At 46.7% G+C, this 20,239-nt stretch overlaps 1 protein-coding gene across 2 annotated transcripts in view; it reads right to left on the minus strand.

The window, feature by feature from the left end:
* MASP2 (MBL associated serine protease 2) overlaps positions 1-20,239 on the minus strand; it is a 199,679-nt gene that overhangs the window by 127,270 nt on the left and 52,170 nt on the right. For both annotated transcript variants that reach the window (XM_085609864.1, XM_085609865.1), the window contains exon 4: positions 12,389-12,520. In XM_085609864.1, the coding sequence (XP_085465990.1) occupies positions 12,389-12,520 (132 nt within the window). The remainder of the gene's footprint in view (positions 1-12,388; positions 12,521-20,239) is intronic.

A 20,239-nucleotide genomic window follows, 5' to 3' on the forward strand; every position in this document is an offset into this window, starting at 1 on the left:
CTCCCGCGCGCTCCCGCGCGCTCCCGCGCGCTCCCGCGCTGCGGATGAGTGGCTGCTTAAGTTTGGAAATTAGGTAGGTGAGGGGGGCGTGTCGTGCAGGGAGAGCAGCCCAGGTGTAGGCAATGGGGCTCGCAGGGACTCCTGGGCAATGGAGTCCCCTGCTGCTCGCAGCCCTGTACAGATGCGCTCACCCCGGTGAAGGCAACCCCGTCCAGGCGCTCTTACGGTGTTCACTGGACGCTGCGGGACATACATAATGTAGACAGAGAGCACTGCCTACACTACTTCAAACTGTAAAGAAGCGAGAAACAGGCATCACCAGAGAAAAATAATGCACGCCTGATAAGCATTACTATAGGGAGCCTATACATAGCCCACACGCTGAGTTCTGCCCTCAGCCCCTTGTGCAATGAGATATTGAGAAGCCAGATATCAGCCAGACATATGTGGGTCTGTTTCTTTGGGACATGCAATGTGTAATGATGTGTCTTTTAGTGTGTGTAGTGTAGCGTGAGTTGTGATATGAGTCGTGTTCCTTATCATACATTAACAATTTACAGACCTATATTTTAACATTATTTTTTATTTATATTTACATTTAACATTTATAAAAGTCATTTGTATGGGGGTCTCCAATGTTTAAAGTCATTTAATTATTTTTGTTTATTAATTTTTTTTTTTTTAGTTGTTGGGCTTTGTGCTGGTAGTGTTATTCTCTGCCTCCACTGATTTCTATGGGGACTTTCCCGAGCATACATTTACAACCAAATGTACCTTTTTTTGCACCCGCTAGGAATTTATAAAGATATTCCTTGCGTGTATAAACACATTTAGGGGGAGGTGGAGATCTCCACCACAACTGCGGACATTTCTGCAGCCAGAAACCCCACTTGTGGGGTAAGAAGTGGGCATTCTAAAGCGTGGTTTGCCGTGAAAGCTTTGGAGCAACCATAAATGTGGGTTTGTGTTCATTCCCAAAATCCCCTACCTTCCACTTCCTTTGTAGCGGGATGATACAACATTTACTCCAGCACAGGGCTGGGGTAACTCCTCTTCAAGGGTGGGACAAGGACTGGATCTTCCCAAGATTTGGGGAGGGGACATGGAAAGGTGTAGAGCTTTCTCCAGGGGAAAAAATATTCTTCCCATGAACAAAGAAAAGTATCTTACCAGAAGAGTCACCTGACTTTCCCAGGAATACACCTGGAAACTTGTGCATGCGTACCTTTCCAGGCATAATCCTGGGTATGTTGGTGGATATGAAAAAGAAGGAAAAGAAAGCTGAGAAAGAGGCGGAGAGCTTGCCCTTACTTTTCCTACTTTAAAAAAAAAAAATTATGGATTGGGTCCTATGCAGAACCTGTGCGTGGCCAGTGCGGTGTGATCTTTTTTCCAAGGCTTGGCTGCAATAGATTTGAGCCTGTTTATGCTGTAGTGCCACTGGAATAGATGTGGGTGTGACTTAACTAAACTGTAACTGACTTAACCATCTGTACGTATGTTGTTGCATTTGCATGTCTCTCCCTGTGCCAATCCCTAATTTTCCCTCTCCACCTCCCACTATAGCCACTCCCGCATGCCCCTCCAACATTTATCCCTCCAACCTAGGATTACGTGTGTGGAGATTTTCGGTCTCATTGTAAAGAGTTCCGCACATGAAAGATGGCGCAGGCAGACATCTCCACCCATACCGTTGTGAATTACATAAATGAGTATTTGAAGTCGTACTACAGTAGTACTACCGTACATACTTGCTTTTCTAAATTGGCCCCATGGTGTTTGGCAGCTTGCCAGATTTTGTTGACGGATTCCAGACTTATTTGTGAGCTACACTGATTCCGTTTTTGTTAGGTCTTCTGAGGGTGCACACCTCATGGAACTAAGGGTTAATTTTTTTTCCTGAGAATTCCGGAACCTGTTTATTAAAAAAACAAAAAAGCCCTGCACCATTGGTGCATTATATGCCTGCACTCTCCCTTCTGTCCTCTCTCACTTTAGACATAGTGGCTGGAAAAATAGTCATGAAGCAGTTACTAAAATCTAAGGTTGGATCACAAATCTGATTCCAGTTATAGGCCTTTTTCCAGTGCTTAATTTGTAAAAGAATTAGTACCAGGGCAGAACGTTTTTCTCAGAAGCCCAAGGCGGCGCTTTTGAAGATCGTTGCTCTGAAGACCAAGGCTGGATATTTTTCCCTCCACCTCATGCATCTTGAATCCACCACTAGACCCTCGCGGCCCCTTTCTCTTACTCCTACAAGTTCCTGCCTAATACCTTTGCTACTGTTTTCCTGTCTTTGTCTTCCTCCTTCTTTCCCCTTTTTGTGTTTTTCTTTCTCTTGCTCTGGATCAAAGCCTTTTGAGGAAAAATAAGTGTCAGTCCCCAAAAATGAGTGTTGGTGGGTCCCGCCTAAAGACACAGGCTCAAATTAAGCACTGCCTTACAACCGTTGCCAAGATGGGTGAAACCTATTTCGGCTGCTCTCTTGAGGACCATCTTGAGGCATACCACCTGTTTGACTTTGCGCAGGTGGGTTTTGAACCAGATGGAAACATTAAAAATGCTTTGGTATTGGTCTTGCATGATGTGAATGGGTATTGATGTAGTTCTTCCTGTTGGTGCGCTTTATTATGTTTTTCTGCAGCCATTAATATGGCGGACAAATATAGCTAATCTACCGTCTGGCGGCGGATTGCCTTTGGAGCGTTCCTGTGTCCTGGTTTTCATCAGTCCTAAGAGGTTGGAGGTAATCCTTGATCCTTTAGCCCTTCTACTTCATGTCATAGTGGCCTGCCGAGTCCCCAGGGATTTTTGCTGTCTCCCTTGTAGTTCAAAGCGTTTATGACTTCCTTCTCGGGTATTATTAGATCTTTCAGCCTGGATTTGGTCTCATATGCAGATGATACACAGTTAATCCTAGGCTTGGGACTCCAGCATCGCCTCTGGTCTTGCTTTGGAGGTCTGGATAAGCAACAATCTGCTGAATCTCAGTGCCAGCAAAACCATATTTCTGATCTGATCAGGACTGTCCGTGGGACCCTGCCTTATAGACAGAGCGGATGGGGTCTTCATCCTGCTCTCATGATGTCCAGAGGCCCAAAGATCTCCTCTAACGTTCTTGCTTGCTCCTTACACGCAGGAGCTCCACTTGTCTTTGCAGTTCTTCACCACTGGAGAGCTCACTCAGGAGAGAAGACTTTCTCCATTTTGGCCCCTCAGTTGTCAAATCACCTAAATCTCCCACTCTCGTCTGTTGGGAGGTATAATGCCTTTCACAAGACACTACAGATTACTGTGAGACAGTGCAGTCCTAGTACCAAGAAACCTTCAGGTAGACCTGCCTTAAAAGCATGCCCAATCATTCATTTATTCATTCATTCATTCCACTCTGGTTCCCCTCCACGAGTACATGGCATACTTTGCCAATACTTCACTATTTCCCATAGAACCCAGATTCATTTTTCCTCTCTACATAAAAAGTCCATTTGTTCATCAGAAAAATTCTGTTTATATTTGAAGTTCAGAATATATGAAACATGGTGGCCCAACACAAAACAACAATCTAAACGCTTTCACAAGAGTTACACTCATTAGAGCCCCTTCCCTAGAGCACGGCCACTGGAACCACGTGATTCTACAGCCATGGAGCTTTCCGCATAACTATGGATTTGCTGCACTTGCCTAATAATTCATAATCTTCATGATTTGCAGATTTGAGCAAAATGTGTTATTAGCTCAGACAAATCTAAAGTTTCTGAAATGCTACCACACGTGTTTCTGTGCAGTGGCAGGCCTTTTTATCACGCAGTGACGTATCATCTTTCAGTTGGGGAGTGCTGTGTTTAGGTGTTAATCTAATATTAATTAGTTGAAATCTTTGCTTTAACAGTGTTAATATGAGTAAAATTGAGAAATTGTGAACTAACACTGCTTCGCAATAGGCCGCATCACACCACATATTTTGCCGTTTCTTGTCACATAATTTAGCCCACCTTGCCACATAATTTTCTCCTCAACTGTAGCATTCATTGAGTAGCCCTGCCATAAGGTATGCTCACGATTTATACAAGAAGGTCAAATCATCAGTGATATCAGAGGTCATTACTGGCATTAATTTATCACTTCCTCCCCCACCCCCACCTCTACCGCACTTGGTAAATTCTCATCCGATTTCGTTATTCCTGTCTATTTGTGGCAGATAAACTCACTACAGACTGCTCCCTGCTCTATGTCATGGAAGGTCAAAGTAGTGCAATATTGTGCCCAACAGACGTGCCCGAAAGCCGTCGCCCACCTCCCATGGACATCAATTTGGCACGTCTTTTGACCTTTACTTTGACTCACACACACACATGCTTACACATTCTAACACATTCACGCACTCTCACACACATAAGCACACTCTCACCCGCAAGAATGCGTACAGCATGCATTTAACAGCATTTTTTACTTACCTTAGCTTTCAGATAGGGTCATATTCCAGCTAATGTACTCCATTCTTTATTACACTAACAGTGAATAATATTATCCTCTATTTACATAGTTTAAACATTGACAGAAACCAGGCAAGTGGCACTCCAACCAGCGTCCATTAGGAAGAGCTGCCCCCGTGTTCCAGGCACTGATGTTGCCACCTTTGAGGCCAGGGGTCGCAAAAGCAGTGCCTGCGGTGGCAAGGGGCAATCCAGGGGTCGCAGCTGATACCCCTAAATTACACCCATGCTGCTTCCTTACATGTAGATCTGTAGACCAGATCAGGAGGATGGGTGTTTTCTTACATCGCTCGTAAGCTTGCAACGGCCTCCCACTCCACATCAGAGCCTCTGCCTCTTTTCTTGAATTCTACAAGAAGCTGAAGACCTGACTTTTCAATTAACTAACCTCCCCTTGGCAGGGTAAGGCGCACACACCTTCTCAGCGCCAGGATACACTCACGGGTGACAGTGCGCTTTACAAATACATACAACATAACAGAATTAAACAGAAAGGGTAGGCCAGGAAATACTGAGGCAACCTCCTCCTCAGAGCCACTGGGGCGCCACAGAAGTAGGCTGAACAGGCAAGCTATAAAAGTTGACTGAAGCAAAGCACACAGACCTCTTGTAGCTTGGTACAGAATTTACTACTCCCAAAATCATGCTGCCTCATGCAGCACCTGATGCGCCTGTGCCTTCTGCAAGCCCTAAATGGAAGCGACTGTGGCTGGAAGACAAAGCTCTCCTGGCCCGATTGTTACAGAAATCCGTTACTACAGTCGGAAGCCCACAATAGAGCCGTGAGACTGCAGACATGCCTTCACCTAAACTGTGCACACCTACAGCGGCTCGCCTTCTACTCTCAAGGTGCATGCACACTGCCAGACACACGCACGCATATTCATTCAGCAACACACAAATTCTGAAGTCTATCAGCCTGACATCTGTACATCCTCAGACAAGTCCTGCATACCATCGGACCCTCGCAGCACATCTATGCACAGGAACATCTTCTACTATCAACCAGGACTTCTACAAAGACTCTTTCCCTTAATCCTTGTAAAAGATGCCCACCAGTTGTGTCACTGTTGATTCTTGTTGGGCTATGTTCCCTCTAACTTGGGTTTGACAAATCTCAGCCATTACATCTACAGGCCGCTCAAAGTGCAGCAGCTGTGCCTGGGATCTATGAGAGAGCAATTGGAATCCATCTCATCAGTTGTGCGCAAGCTATGCTGTCTCACCGTAAAGGGCCATGTGACCTTCAAAGCGTGATCTTTTATGTAGGCCCAAAACTTCACCAATGGATAACGTGTGTACATCCCTAGGCGAGGTAGCACACTGCGCAACCATTAGAGGGTTGCATTTTGGTCACTTAGGGTTTGGCAGAACAGAGAAGGAGAACTGAATTAAATCGGTGGAGTTTCCACTCCTCCAAACCCACAATTCCCTCGCCTCATTTAGAAGTGAGGGACTTGCCAGGTTTCTTATACAGAGCATCATCTGGTTCCACTGTTGGAGGCCTATGAGGAGCCGTCTATCCACCAACGGCAGCAAGTGTGTGAACAGGTTCCTCGTCTCATATAGATGTAGAGGACCTGCTAGGTTTCTGATGGTATAGTATTATCTGGTTCCACAGTTGAAGGACTATAACCAGCCATCAATCCACCAGAGGCCTGCGTGAGTGTGAACAGTGCCCTCGCATCATTTAGACGTGCGGGACCTTTCTGGCAGCATAGTATCTGCTGCTTCCACCGTTGGAGGCCTATGACCTGCCATCAATCCACCAGAGGCCTGCGTGAGTGTGAACAGTGCCCTCGCATCATTTAGACATGCAAGACCTTTCTGATGGCATAGTATCTGCTGGTTCCACTGTTGGTGGCCCATGACCAGCCATCAATTCACCAGAGGCCTGTGGGAGTGTGAACGGTGCCCTCGCATCATGTAGACGTGTCAGACCCGCTAGTTTTCTGATGGCAGAGTATCAGCAGGTCCTCCTGTTGGAGGCCTATGACCAACGACCGAGCCACCTAAGGGTGGCACGTGTGTGAAAGGTGCGCTTGCCTCATTTAGACATGGTGGACCCTCTAGGATTCTGATGGCAGAGTATCAGATGCGTCCACCATTAGAGGCCGGTGCCCAGCAGTAACCCATCCATCAAAGAGCCACATGAGTATGAGTGTCAGAAGGTCCTCACTGGTTTTGATGCTGTTTTTTTATTGCCAATTCCCACCAGACCCGAGAAGAAAAATAAGAACAAATGTCTCTACTTCATAGAGAAACTATACTGCTTCGGGTAGTTTGCTTCTGAAAAATAAGAACAAATGCCCAGCTGACGCCATTACACGCCACCCCACGTGGCATGCATTTTCACCAGAAGTTCTCCCGCCATTGCCTCGGAATGGCGCTTGGAGAGAGTGCAACTCAAAACACGGCAACTTTAAAGAACCCAAACCTCTTTCACCCTCCTTACTGATGCATCAACACACTCCACTTTTAGCAACCAGGCGAAAAATCCCTCCACTGCCCTTCTTTCCACTTATGTGAGGCCTCATGTTTTCTCCCCAACCTTCACAATGCACAGAGGTGAGCTGGTTTGCACTATTTATGTGCTCTCCTCACTCACACAAGTTTCCTCTGTTCAGACTATGACTGCTTTTAATCTCGCCTACATTTACACTCTGTTCAAAGGAGACAGATGCCATCGCTGCAGCGCCTGGCACGGAAGAGAACCCTGGCGCCTGACCTCTGCCTGAAGTTAATGCACTTTCAAGAGAGTACTATTGATTCCATCATGAACAAATCAAACTATAATCACTCCAAAGTGGAAAAAATGACCCAGCTCGGGTCCTTTTTGCTCGCTCCTATCAAGTGCCCTAGCAGCTTCACCCGAGTGCATCTTATGATGAATTGCTTCTGTTCGCTGCTGAGGTACAACAAGCCGCGTAGATCGAGATTCCCTTAGGCATGGACGGTCCTGTTTGAAACTCGGGAAGTTAGCTCCAAGAGTTTCTCTGTCCTCAAAAGGCAGCTAGACATTGCAGACTGTTCCAATGCCAGGCCTTCTCAATGTATGCACTCAGTATCTGGAACACAATCACTGCATCTGTCCATCTGGAGGACAACCCCAAACCAACTCCAATTTAGAAAAGAGATGACATTTGGGAAAGACCTTTAAGAGCACTGCATCACGAGGCAGCAATAGTTCACTTATGCTCCTGGAATCCAGCTACCCCTCCAAGTGCCTGTATCCTTGCCTTTGACCATGACAGCTCTCTGCTGTGTTTCACCAAACATGTCATGCTTTGTGCTGTGCCAGCTGGTGATCTTGCCATACTCCCGAGATAATTTAAAAAAAAGGATTTAATTGTACCAGATTAGATATATTGCCTCTTAGGCCCATACGTCACAGTTTTCGGGACCAGGTCGACATTCCCATGCACCGCATTGTCCCCACATAGACTGGTCTACTACTTTTTAAATAAAAAAAAGCCCCCACAGAAAAAAATATCTTGTGGTGGCTGGACTGGATTCTTCGGCCAGAAAATCATAAACGTATCATCGGTCCAATCAGACTGTCTGAGGACCATTCTAATTTTGAAATATATAAAGAACAATAAACTTCTTTAATCCACGAGAAAATAGTTTCTGATCATTTCATTTGTCGATGACTATGTAGATATTTTATCAGTTCATGTGTATCATATTTTTATATGTATATAATATATAGTAATATCTCTCATGAGGGAAATACACCAAAATGTATTGAACCAAGAAACGTGAAATAAAAGAATTGATAGCTATCCAGGGTAAACCAGCTTGCAATCACCCCTGCAAATGTACGTTTATAACCTAACACTGGATTCAGTGATTGGTATTCGGTTTATTCCTCCAGCATCTGGTCTCCCGTCTTATGTATTTGATTCAGTAGGTCAACAGACCCTAAGATCAAATTGGACTTTTTACATTTTTATTTTGCTCTATACAGTTTAATTTAATCAATTGTTTTTATTTCTATGAGAACAACTAATAAAGTTGGTTTACAAAGGTCTTTATTGTTGACAGAATCATTGTTCATGCAGTGTAGCAGCAAGAAGCAGATCTGGCCCAAGTCAGGCACTAGAGTGAGTCACACGGCACAACTTCGAGCAGGCTTGAGGCCTGATACATAGCTCGGCCTACAGGGCGAGGAGGTTGAAAATCTTCCTAGTCCAACTGACTCCTTTTCATCATAGCGGACTGATGTGTTAAACTTGCACTGGAAAAGAAGAGGAGAGGGAACACCAGTGAGTGTGGGTGCCTAGGGGCGAGATGTTCCAGTTTTTTGGTAGATCGCCCTGTTTATGTATGCCTCTGGGCCAGTCACTCACAGCTGGTGACTATAACAAAAGAGAGGGGGACCAGGAGTGTTTTAGGTCCAGCATATGAATTTCTTATAACATCTAGAGATGAAATAGGCATATGCAGTTCCTTGTGGAAGTGGAGGGAATGGAGTGTCAGGGAAGGTTTTTCAGAAGGGGGATACGCTTCAATAGGAGCAAGGGCCCTCACACACTCAGATGGGTGTCATGTGTCATCATTGTGCTGGCTCCTCGCCCGGCCGGTGCTGCAATGCCCGACGGGCACACGCAAGGGGGCACTATGCCTGAGATCTTTTTTTATAGAACATCAGTTTGATGAAGTGAGGGTGTGTAGGCTGTTAGTGTGGATTGGTAAGATAAATGTAAGAGCCAAACAAGTGTGTTAATATAGGTTGTGATGCTCAGAAACAATACATTTTAATGAATGAGTTCACTTGCCTAGTTAAAATGGTGATCGCTACCAAAGGGTGTAATAGTCCTAGATAGCTTAATGGGTTTTGTTTAATTGGTCTACATGTTTCTCGCCTGTTGTTGTCAAAAGTGATCATGTGGCAAATTTCCGGGACTGTTCTATCCTTTGGTAGCAGTCACCCCTCAAAGGGAACTCAATTAGAGTGAGAACAAACTTCAGCATTTGTGCCGCTGGTTGCAGCAGAAGATAACTTGTTGGTGAGAAACCTGTGAAAGACTACCCAGAACTAGGATAAGTGATCAGAGCAATTACAATTTTTTCACCCCATTCATATTCAGGTGCCCATTTAGTAAATCTATTCACGCCAGTGAATGGTGTGCAAACCAAAGGGTATAAACTGGGGTTAAGCTTGCATCTGCTGCCCTTTTCAACCCATTGATTTAAGGACCTCTCCATCCCTTGACTCACTCAAATGTTGCTAATCTCCGTCCAGTGACTTAATTATTATAAATAGAGATGCGTCTGCCCTTTTTCACTGCTTCCCCCTCTCATGGATGTAGGTCATACATATTGTCTAACCTAGATATCATGACCTCAGTATCCTTTAGAAAATATAATTCCATTGAGTGTATATCTTTCATTACTAACTCCAACGGGAGAGGTCTTTTAAATGATATTTAGAAAAAGAGAATTTTTTCAGACAGTATTTAGGCAGCGATATTCTGGTAATATAGCTTCATAGAACGCATGTAATTGCTGCAGTTTGGTTTTGTTTATACTATTTTATGTGCTCCTCGGTTCTCTTTTGTCCTGCTCGCTCATATTCTTAGCTTGCATGGTTTGCACTACTTGTAGGGATAAACAGAATGGCAAACCTGATCATAGGAAATTGAGGCCAGCGGATTGTGCATGTGTGTCTTAGCCTCTTTTCTACAGATCCCATCTACTCCGACTCCAAAACCCTGATGTCACAATCTCTATTAAATGTTTTCCATGGGTGGAATGTTCTTGGTGACCTTGTTTTAACAGTGTCTGACCTCTATGGCTGGTCCGTCAGAATTGCATGTTAAGCACCAGAGACTACTTTGAAGAAGTACCTGACATTGCAATCCTTAAAGGCAATCAATATCAAGCAGAAGCATTGCTTCCACTCTCCGGGTCCTTTTGCTGGCCATGATTTTAGTTGCTTACTTAAAGATACAAACAATTCATGGATGTCCAGAAGTATTTGGGAAAGAGTTGCAGAACGGGTGTCCTATCCTGCAAATCTATGTCCATTTATGGAATAAGCCTTGAAAGTAGGACCGTGGATCACAGTTTTGTTGGCAGAGCAAAGAAGTCTGAGAGTTGAATAGGGAGCAGTCAGGCCAGCAAAGAAACTGGAGAACAACTAATGCTGGACTTTCTGGATTAGAGTGGGAATCTCTCTTTGATTGAGGTGTTTATATGATCTAACCACAACGTTTGCTTGTAAAGCACATGTCTGACCATGGGCATCTTGGCACTGCATAACAGGTGTTTACTGCTACTCAACTCAATGGAACTCATTTTTATCATCCTCGGAAAGAGTGGAACCAATGGGAATCAAACCTGCTACCATGTGGTCGAACACAGATCTCCGAAGTGATACATTAGTTCAGTGAACTACCAGACCTCGCGGTTTCATGGCAGAAGTTTGAGAAATGCCCTGCTGTGATGTTTTAAGAGACTTGAAACTTCTTGATGTGTGGGATGCTACATGCTGCTACACGGGTGTTGCAACAGCCTGATTTGAGGGTGACTAGCATTCTATGTGATGAAGCCGATATCAGATTTAGAGAGAATGTCTCCTAATGCAGACGCATTTCAATGTGAAGTTAGAAGTTGAGAATTCGGAATCAATATTGTGTATAAAATTACAGTTGTAGGAAAAGGGTTTAATCCAAGGCTTTATCAACTCTCGGCTTGGAAGATCTTGGGATGAACGGAAAAGATTTAGAACATGAAGATCCTGGAGTGTAGGCCATTCTGGAAGGCCCTGGTCTTTTGTATTCTGTTTTTGTAGCTCTGAGACCCAGTATGTCATCGTTCATCCCGTCTTAACTGATTTTTCAAGTGTGTGAGATTTTCTTTAATTGGTCTGAGCCATATCCAGAAAGACTATCTTACAGCACTATTTCATTTTCTTAAATATGAAACCCGGCACCTGAGGCTCTTATCACAACCCTTCAGGCACATAGAGATATTAAACAACTCTGCACAGAGAGTGGGTGCAAGTCACCACAACCAGCACATGGACTTGAATAGAGAGGCTGACAATACAATAGTCCAGGCACGAGCTAGAACATGCTGCTGCTCTAGAAATAGGCTTTGTGTTCTGTATTTTAAAAACAGCAATCTCTTTTTTAGCATAATGTTTTTCTTCACATCCTTGCCCTCTAGCTTTTAATACCCCCACATCCCCCACTTGAATACCTACTCGAATGTCCAGTGATGTTGTACCAACGTTCCTCACTGGCAATCCCCACTATTTCCCCCATTAGTAATAAACTCCTACCATTCCGAGCTCGTAACACCCCTATCCCAGCTGGTAATATCTTCCCCATCTCTCCCAAGCCATTGTTCACCTTAGAATCTAAATAGATGTACATGCTCAGCTGTGATTGTCTACAATGTCCTGTCTGTTTAGGGTTGTCTGATGCCTCCTCTTCCAGTGTTGAATACGGAGCCCCAGCCCGTACTGTCTGGCTCACGCAGTGTTATTTGTGGGGTTGAGGAGGGCACATGAGTGAGAGTACATAGCATGGGGTGACCTATTGTACTCTGCATTTATTAAGGGTTGTTTAGAGAGTGTGGTGAGAAAGAGTTCAGTTTTCTTGGCGAGCCCTGTTGAGTGCTGATGGGGTGTCTTGTTGGTTGCTTCTGGTCTGCTGTGTTGAGTGATCCTGGGAGTCTTATTGAGTGCTACTAACAGGCCTTGTTGAGTGCTTGTTGTAGATCGGGCTGGATTTATCTTGTTTACTGTGTTAGGTTCTAAAGTGGATTTTTTGTTTTTAGTCCTGTGTAAGAGGACCTTGTTCAGCGTTGGTGGTTTACGTGTGTGCCCTTGGGTGACTGTGACAAAGCGTTCATCTTGTAGTGTCTGCCCTACGGTCACTCACCTGTGCACGTCCTCTTATTGCTGTGGAGTGAGAAGCCTGGCCTGCAGCTGCAGTAGAAGCCCCCCAGGTGATTGTGACAGCGGTGATCACAGATGGGCTCATCGTTCAACTGATGGTCACACTCGTTAACATCTGAAGGATTAAAAACTGATATCAATGTCCTGAGCTAGAAGTAGAGGAAAGTGGTACTAGGCAAGAAGAAGGGGAAAGGGAGAGCAATAAGGAACGTAGTGCAAGAAAGAGGACGGAATTAAAGAGGATGGAAAAGGTGAGAAGGGAACTCAAAAGGAAAAATGAAAAGGAAGATGGGGGAGAGAGGAGAGAGAGGAGAAATGAAACTAGGAAGGAAAGGAAATAAGATTAAAGGGTCAGAGAGAAGGAAGTAAGGCCGACCGGAAGGACAGAAGGAAAGATGACAGGAGAAGAAAACTCATGCTCCTATCCTGGCTCCTATTATTTTCAGTTGTAAATAATCCCAACCAGGTCACTATACCCCCCTTGAATTTGTTACTCAGATTAGGAGAGTAGGGATTGGATACACCACCTTGATGCCTTTTCGAGAAACTCCTGCTGGGCTCATACCCCCTCATGCAGTGGATTGAACAAGAGCAATCTTTTTACTCTCCTCAACGTTGGGACCATACTGTCTCGTGCCATGGACCCAGGCCTGTCAGAAGATGTTGTGGAGAACAACTTCAAAAACTTTATGCAGAGCCACAGCTCTTACCTTTGGCACCACTTAGTGCGGCAGATGCCATGGTGCCTCATCATGATTGAACAGACCAGGCCTACACTACAAGTAAATCCTATAGCAGGAGAAAAGGGTCAAAAAGCGACTCTACCCTTGTAATGGTCCTACAGAGGCTCGCTATCTTGCTGCACATCACTAACAGTCTTCATGTCATCAGCAAACATAGGCCCATACTTGGGAATGGCCCTCATCAATGCCAGATTATGTCCCACCTTCACATAGCCACCATCACTGTTACAGCCACATGACAGTCTTTGCTCAGTGAATCACTTGCATTGCCTCCAAATTCCGTCACCTTGAAATCAAAATTCCCACAGTTGTGCGGGAAAGCTATTTGTTTAAAATCTAGAAGTCCTACCAGAAAATTAATTGCCAACCCCACATTTCAGGTCTTGGCACGAAACATATCCCTAGCCTGTCAGTCACAGTCTCGTTCACAATTATATTTCAACCACCCAAGTCAAAACCAGCTACTTCCAAAGTGGTTTTGTTTTATTTCCCAGAATCAAACAAAATCAGTATTCTCAGGGACCTCACACTGCAGCACAGTGTTCACAGTGACACTCGAATCTACAGCCATAGTGAGTACCTTCTTACTCTACAATTTCATATTCTGGGTACTACTATCATAAAAGGGTAAACATTGAGTGACTACTGCCAAATACAGCTGGTAGCAGAAGACTTCTAGTGAAACCTATTGATAGTGCCGCTCGCTACACCTTTTACCCACCGAGAACTGGTGAAGCTGGTTTCTGTCCTGCTGTCCTGCCCAGCCTGAGGGGACGCCGCGCTGAATGTGGAGGGCCCGCTACGGAGGCTGCTGAATCCGGGACTGCGAGTCCCAGGGTGCTTGGGGACTAACTTAGCCGGCACACCTGGTTACTCTTCCCGGCCACGCCCCCATCGCTGTTATCACCTCTCGCGGCCCCCGCTTCGCGGGAGCCGCTCGCTACACCTTTTACCCACCGAGAACTGGTGAAGCTGGTTTCTGTCCTGCTGTCCTGCCCAGCCTGAGGGGACGCCGCGCTGAATGTGGAGGGCCCGCTACGGAGGCTGCTGAATCCGGGACTGCGAGTCCCAGGGTGCTTGGGGACTAACTTAGCCGGCACACCTGGTTACTCTTCCCGGCCACGCCCCCATCGCTGTTATCACCTCTCGCCGCCCCCGCTTCGCGGGAGCCGCTCGCTACACCTTTTACCCACCGAGAACTGGTGAAGCTGGTTTCTGTCCTGCCCAGCCTGAGGGGACGCCGCGCTGAATGTGGAGGGCCCGCTACGGAGGCTGCTGAATCCGGGACTGCGAGTCCCAGGGTGCTTGGGGACTAACTTAGCCGGCACACCTGGTTACTCTTCCCGGCCACGCCCCCATCGCTGTTATCACCTCTCGCGGCCCCCGCTTCGCGGGAGCCGCTCGCTACACCTTTTACCCACCGAGAACTGGTGAAGCTGGTTTCTGTCCTGCTGTCCTGCCCAGCCTGAGGGGACGCCGCGCTGAATGTGGAGGGCCCGCTACGGAGGCTGCTGAATCCGGGACTGCGAGTCCCAGGGTGCTTGGGGACTAACTTAGCCGGCACACCTGGTTACTCTTCCCGGCCACGCCCCCATCGCTGTTATCACCTCTCGCGGCCCCCGCTTCGCGGGAGCCGCTCGCTACACCTTTTACCCACCAAGAACTGGTGAAGCTGGTTTCTGTCCTGCTGTCCTGCCCAGCCTGAGGGGACGCCGCGCTGAATGTGGAGGGCCCGCTACGGAGGCTGCTGAATCCGGGACTGCGAGTCCCAGGGTGCTTGGGGACTAACTTAGCCGGCACACCTGGTTACTCTTCCCGGCCACGCCCCCCTTTTGGACCCCTCCTATTGTTTGGGGACCACGCCCATACGCGCCAGCGGAACGCGCCAGGGACGCAGACCGGGGCGAAGACCGGGCAAAGAGCGGGCCGTTTGAGGCCGTTCCAGGACGGTCGAGATCGGTCTCGGTCAGCCCCCCTGCCACTTTGCCCTCTCGTGCCCCCTGATCCCTGTTTTAAGGCAGCCCTGAGAAAATGGCCTTGAGGGAGACTCGGAGTAAGACTCTGATGGCCGCTGGGAAGCCCCAATGTACTCTGGACAGCTATTTCGCCAAAGCAGGTTCTTTATTAATTGAGGACATTACTTCACTCGAACGACGCATCTCCCAAGAGATTGAATGGGTAAGGAGATCATCGTTGGGCCCCCTAGCCTCCGCAAGGTCTCCGGCCCAGAGACTTGAGGGCAGTCAACCAATGGCGGGGGGAGAGGGCTCAATTGAAATGTCTGAAACAGCCAAATTATCTTGTCCCACTACAGTAGGCGCCTCTAATATTGATTGTTCCATTCCATCCCAGGTAGATTTTAGCATATTATCCCTTCCCTCACCTAAGCCCCCTCATCCTAATCCCAGCCCCAACACTATTGTACATGGTAGGGAGGAAAACAGTGCAGGGGCTAAGTCGTTAGATCTTAACAGGGCAGGAGTGAGAGAAGGAGCTATCCCCAAAAATAGTAAGAAGCCCCAGACGCCCCGGGGGAAAAAATGTAAAAACACCAAATTACTATCTGCACCACAGAGCCAGAAACCTGAGACAACCAACAAACGTCGAACCCCACTACAATTTAAAGGGTTCTTGCCACCGAAGGTATCATCTCAGAAATCTGATAATACAGGACCAACTTCTGGGGAGGAGGATATCACATTATCTGATATTCACAAAATGATGAGGCTGTTGCTTAAACCACTGGAAGCACGCCTGGGGAAAATTGAAACCACCCTAAATTGCATTGCAAAGGAGTTGGCACACACAACATCTCCTTGTGCAAAAGATGCCACAGCACCAGATATTAACTTGAGTGGTGTGACGAATAAAATATCCCTTCCAGCTATAAACTTGAATCCCCCTACTATTTCCTCAAAACCCCACATTTCCCCTCCCCAATCTAAATTACAAGTCACAGACCAGACACTAAATAGAAGTTCAAAAGAGAACCCGTCTGCGCCCGGCATCAAGGGCTCGATCAACAGCAATATTGGGAAGCAAACGATTATTAATTTACCACCTGAGGCTAGCCCATTCACAGTAATTCTAGCAGGTGTCCCTGCCTTAAAAGAATCAACGCAAGAGTCAGTTGAATCGCTCAAAAATAAGGTTATCAATTGGCTCACAATCAACAGACCCCTTCCCGATGGTATATGCAGCCAGGTTCTGATGGTAAGAAGAGCTCCCTGGCTGGGCGGTGCAAAGAAATCCATCCAGGGAGATTGTGTCTTGGTCAATTTCAGGGACCCTAGGACAGTCTCCCACATAACCAACTGGCCCCATTGTGACAGGGGAACTACAATCCAAGCCCTACCACTATCTTTCTTCTATCCATCCGTACTACAAGTGCAGGGTGAGGGTGATTGGGATCTTGGCTGCAGGCGAGCCAGGAGAAAAGGGGTACTCACTATATGTATGATCTATCACACCTTGATTATTTCCCCACGCAGAATAGATTTGGGAGTTTAGCTTGGGAGGACTGACTGCCCTGGACAAGCAGTAAAGAGGAATGCGTCCCACTTTCCCTAATAAAGGAATCTAACTCCGCGAAGATTGAGATCAAGAACTTGACAGCTAATTACCCTGTACATCTCGATATCCCGCCATCTGAGGCGGTGCTTCCCGTACCCCCTATTCCTGCTACGAGTATATCCCCAATGCACGAGCTGTGCTGTACCCCAGTTGTAGAAGAATTCACTGGTAGTATTAACTCCCCTGTTCTAAAAGTGCTCTCATGGAATGTGGCGGGCCTCGCTAACAAGCTGCATTCCCCAGAATGGAACACATTTGTCAGGAGTAAAGACATTTGTATGTTCCAGGAAACCTGGGCCTGTGACGAGGTGACGTATCCAGGATACGTGTCATTTTCCATGCAGGCGAAATGGGGAGGGAAAGGACGTCCCTCGGGCGGACTAGCAACATGGTTAGCAGTAGACTTGGGATGCAGCGCTGTTTTACATCCACTTTCCACGGAAGATATTCTTCTGGTATTACTGGAATGGCCAAACTTTAATAGACTTATGTTGGTAAATGTCTATTCTCGACCAGTAACTAATGGGCTCGAATCACCTACTATAGATGATCTCGCCTCAGTCCTAAGCGAAATTCCCGTTGATACTCCCTACTTAATTGGGGGTGATCTTAATTGTCATTATGAGCCCCTCTATGGCCCACTAGACGGACTGGCTGACGAGGAGGATGCGCTTTGGTCTATACCCCCACTGGAGGCTCCCGGCCCTAGAGCATGGACACCTCTTGCGGTCCAAATTACAACACTAACCTTAAAATTTGGTTTGCGGGCCTGCAATGGCCGGAAAAAATCAGATATCCCACCAAAATACACATATAGCCGGGGTGGGAGGGAATCAAAATTGGACTATATTCTCGTTCCCCTGGCAGCCTGGCCTTCTATCAAAGACTTTAGGGTCTTGCCAGGTGTGGATAGTGACCATCACGCCCTAGAAGCAGAATATATCCTTCCCGTTAGTGAGGCCATGAGGGTTCAGACCTCGTCCCTTCAGACGGGTCTAACACTAGCTAATAATAGACGGAGAGTGAGATGGGAAAGACTACTTTCAAACCCAGAAAATCTTCCCAGTCTTTATGCCCGGGTAATTCCCATACTGACAAAAGCTCTGGAATTAACTGATCTAGATGATTGCCCTGACAACCGGACGGAGTGGGGAACACTCCATACAGACTTAATTCTGGTTCTGTCTGACATCCTCTTTACAACACCGCAAGGACCTACCAAACGTCCACCCGGTCCCACCTGGTACAATTGTGCATGCCGGAAGGCCAAATCGAACCTCCTGGCGGCAATTAAAGAGGGCTTAGCGATCGAGGTTATTAGGGCTAGGCGTTCAGCCTATAAATGTATGATTGGCCATGCTCAAAAGGAATGGGAGCACAACAAGTGGGAGAAACTCAAAACCACATTAGCACGTGCAGACTCCCGCTTATTTTGGTGCCTTGTAAACACAGGGACGGAAACACAACCTGATGCTATTGAACCAAATATCTCAGCCACTGCATGGCAAAACCACTTCAAATCTCTATATAGTACACCTGGTTCATCGAAGTTAACCAACTTTAAAAAAATTGACGAAATTAAAGGGCATCCCTTCACTCTAAAGGAAGTACACGAGGTGATAGATAGTCTAGCTCCTGGCAAGGCACCTGGCCTAGATGGCCTGCCTGGTGATCTATTTAAAGATGAGCCAGCCGTCTGGGCTCCATACTTGCTGTGCCTATTTAACTCCATTGTGGGTGGTATGGAGGTTCCAAAAACTTGGTTGGGAGCAGAGATCGTCCCAATATTCAAAAAGGGATCTCCTCTGCTCCCTTCCAATTATAGACCAATAAGCTTAATAGATGTCCCACAACAGCTGTTTGGGAGACTGCAACTGAACCGTTTTCAAGTATGGATTGCAGAGAAGGACATACTGAGCCCATATCAAGCTGGGTTCAGAGAGGGTGTCTCTACAATAGACCAGATTTTCCGATTCAACAATTTATATTGGAAAACTGTGACTATGGGCAGAGGAACGCTGTATACGGTCTTTGTCGACCTGCGAGCAGCATTCGACTTGGTGCCCCGCGCCAAACTATGGGCAGTACTTAAAGATCTAGATGTACCGGGCGAGATCCTATCTATGCTGACGAGGCTTCATCGGGGCAATTATGCCATAGTGAGGTGTGGCAGGGGAGGTGCTCTTACAGAGGGTTTTCCTGTGGACAGAGGGGTAAGACAGGGTTGTGTGTTGGCACCGACCCTGTTCTGCCTCTTCGTGAACGGTGTCATAGACTTCCTAACAGGGATAGGCAATATTGATGCCCCAGTGTTGAATGGCAGGAGGGTACCCGCAATTATGTTTGCGGATGATACCCTCCTGCTTTCAAAATCCCCGATGGGCCTTCAGAGAATTTTGGACGGATTTATGAATTTTTGTGAGCTTCGTGGTTTGGAAGTGAACGCGACTAAAACCAAGTTCATGACCTTTAACCCATCCTCTTCAACCCGCCCAAACCCTACGATAGGACATGAAAGACTAGACCGGGTTTCCACATTTGAATACCTAGGTGTCACCCTGAACCAATCTTTGACCTGGGACACTCACATTATGAGAGCAAACTTGAAACTCGCCCAACTTACAGGTGGCATATCTAGGATGTTATCTAGGTCCTCCTACAAGCCACTTGGCCCACCTCTTCATATTTATAAAACCCAGGCTAGAGGTGCAGTAACCTACGGGGGTGAGATATGGGGACATGCTGCGTGTCAGAAGTTGCAGATAACCGAGAACAACTTTATCAGGCAATTGACCGCTTTACCATCAAGCACCCCGCTGCTCCCGCTGAGACTGGACCTCGGCCTAAGACCAATCACTGAAGAGCTGGGACTCAAGCCCCTGACCTACTGGCGTAGAATATGGAGTTCTGTAGAGCTATCTAGCTATAGAGCAGATTTAGAAGAAATCTTGCGCCTCCCAAAGGTGCTGCAAATATCCTGGTTTAAGTACATCAAGAACACTTTTGAAAGGATGGGGAAACCGGAGCTGTGGCACGACCCGCGGAGTGCTTGTCCCAGGATCTCTCGTAGATCGCTGGCGGAGGCATACCGCGAGTATAAGCTACAGGCAGCAATCGAATCCCCCTGCCAAGATTCGCTGTCCAGTCACTTCCTTGCTATCAAGGATCTTTACCATCTGGAACTGGTTCTTGATGATGTTAGTCCACCACTAACACGGAAATTGTATCTGCAGTGGCGCTATGGAACACTCCCTTTGAGGGCTCATACGGAGCATTGGCTTAAAACGGTGACCACTCCAAATTGCCAAGTATGCCCTCTCAAGCGAGAAGATGATTTACATATGATTTTTTTCTGCCCTGCATATAACACTCCACGTAAATATTGGCTTGTCCCACTTCTTAGGAACCTAGGCTTTAGGGAACACCGTTCTGCATTTAGAGTTTTAAAATCTGATCTGTCTGCCTCCACCGTATGTGCAGTAGCCAAATTTCTAACTGCAGCATGGTTTATTCGTAAC

The sequence above is a fragment of the Triturus cristatus genome, chromosome 1_2 (assembly GCF_964204655.1).
Source record: "Triturus cristatus chromosome 1_2, aTriCri1.1, whole genome shotgun sequence".
Classification (NCBI taxonomy): domain Eukaryota; kingdom Metazoa; phylum Chordata; class Amphibia; order Caudata; family Salamandridae; genus Triturus; species Triturus cristatus.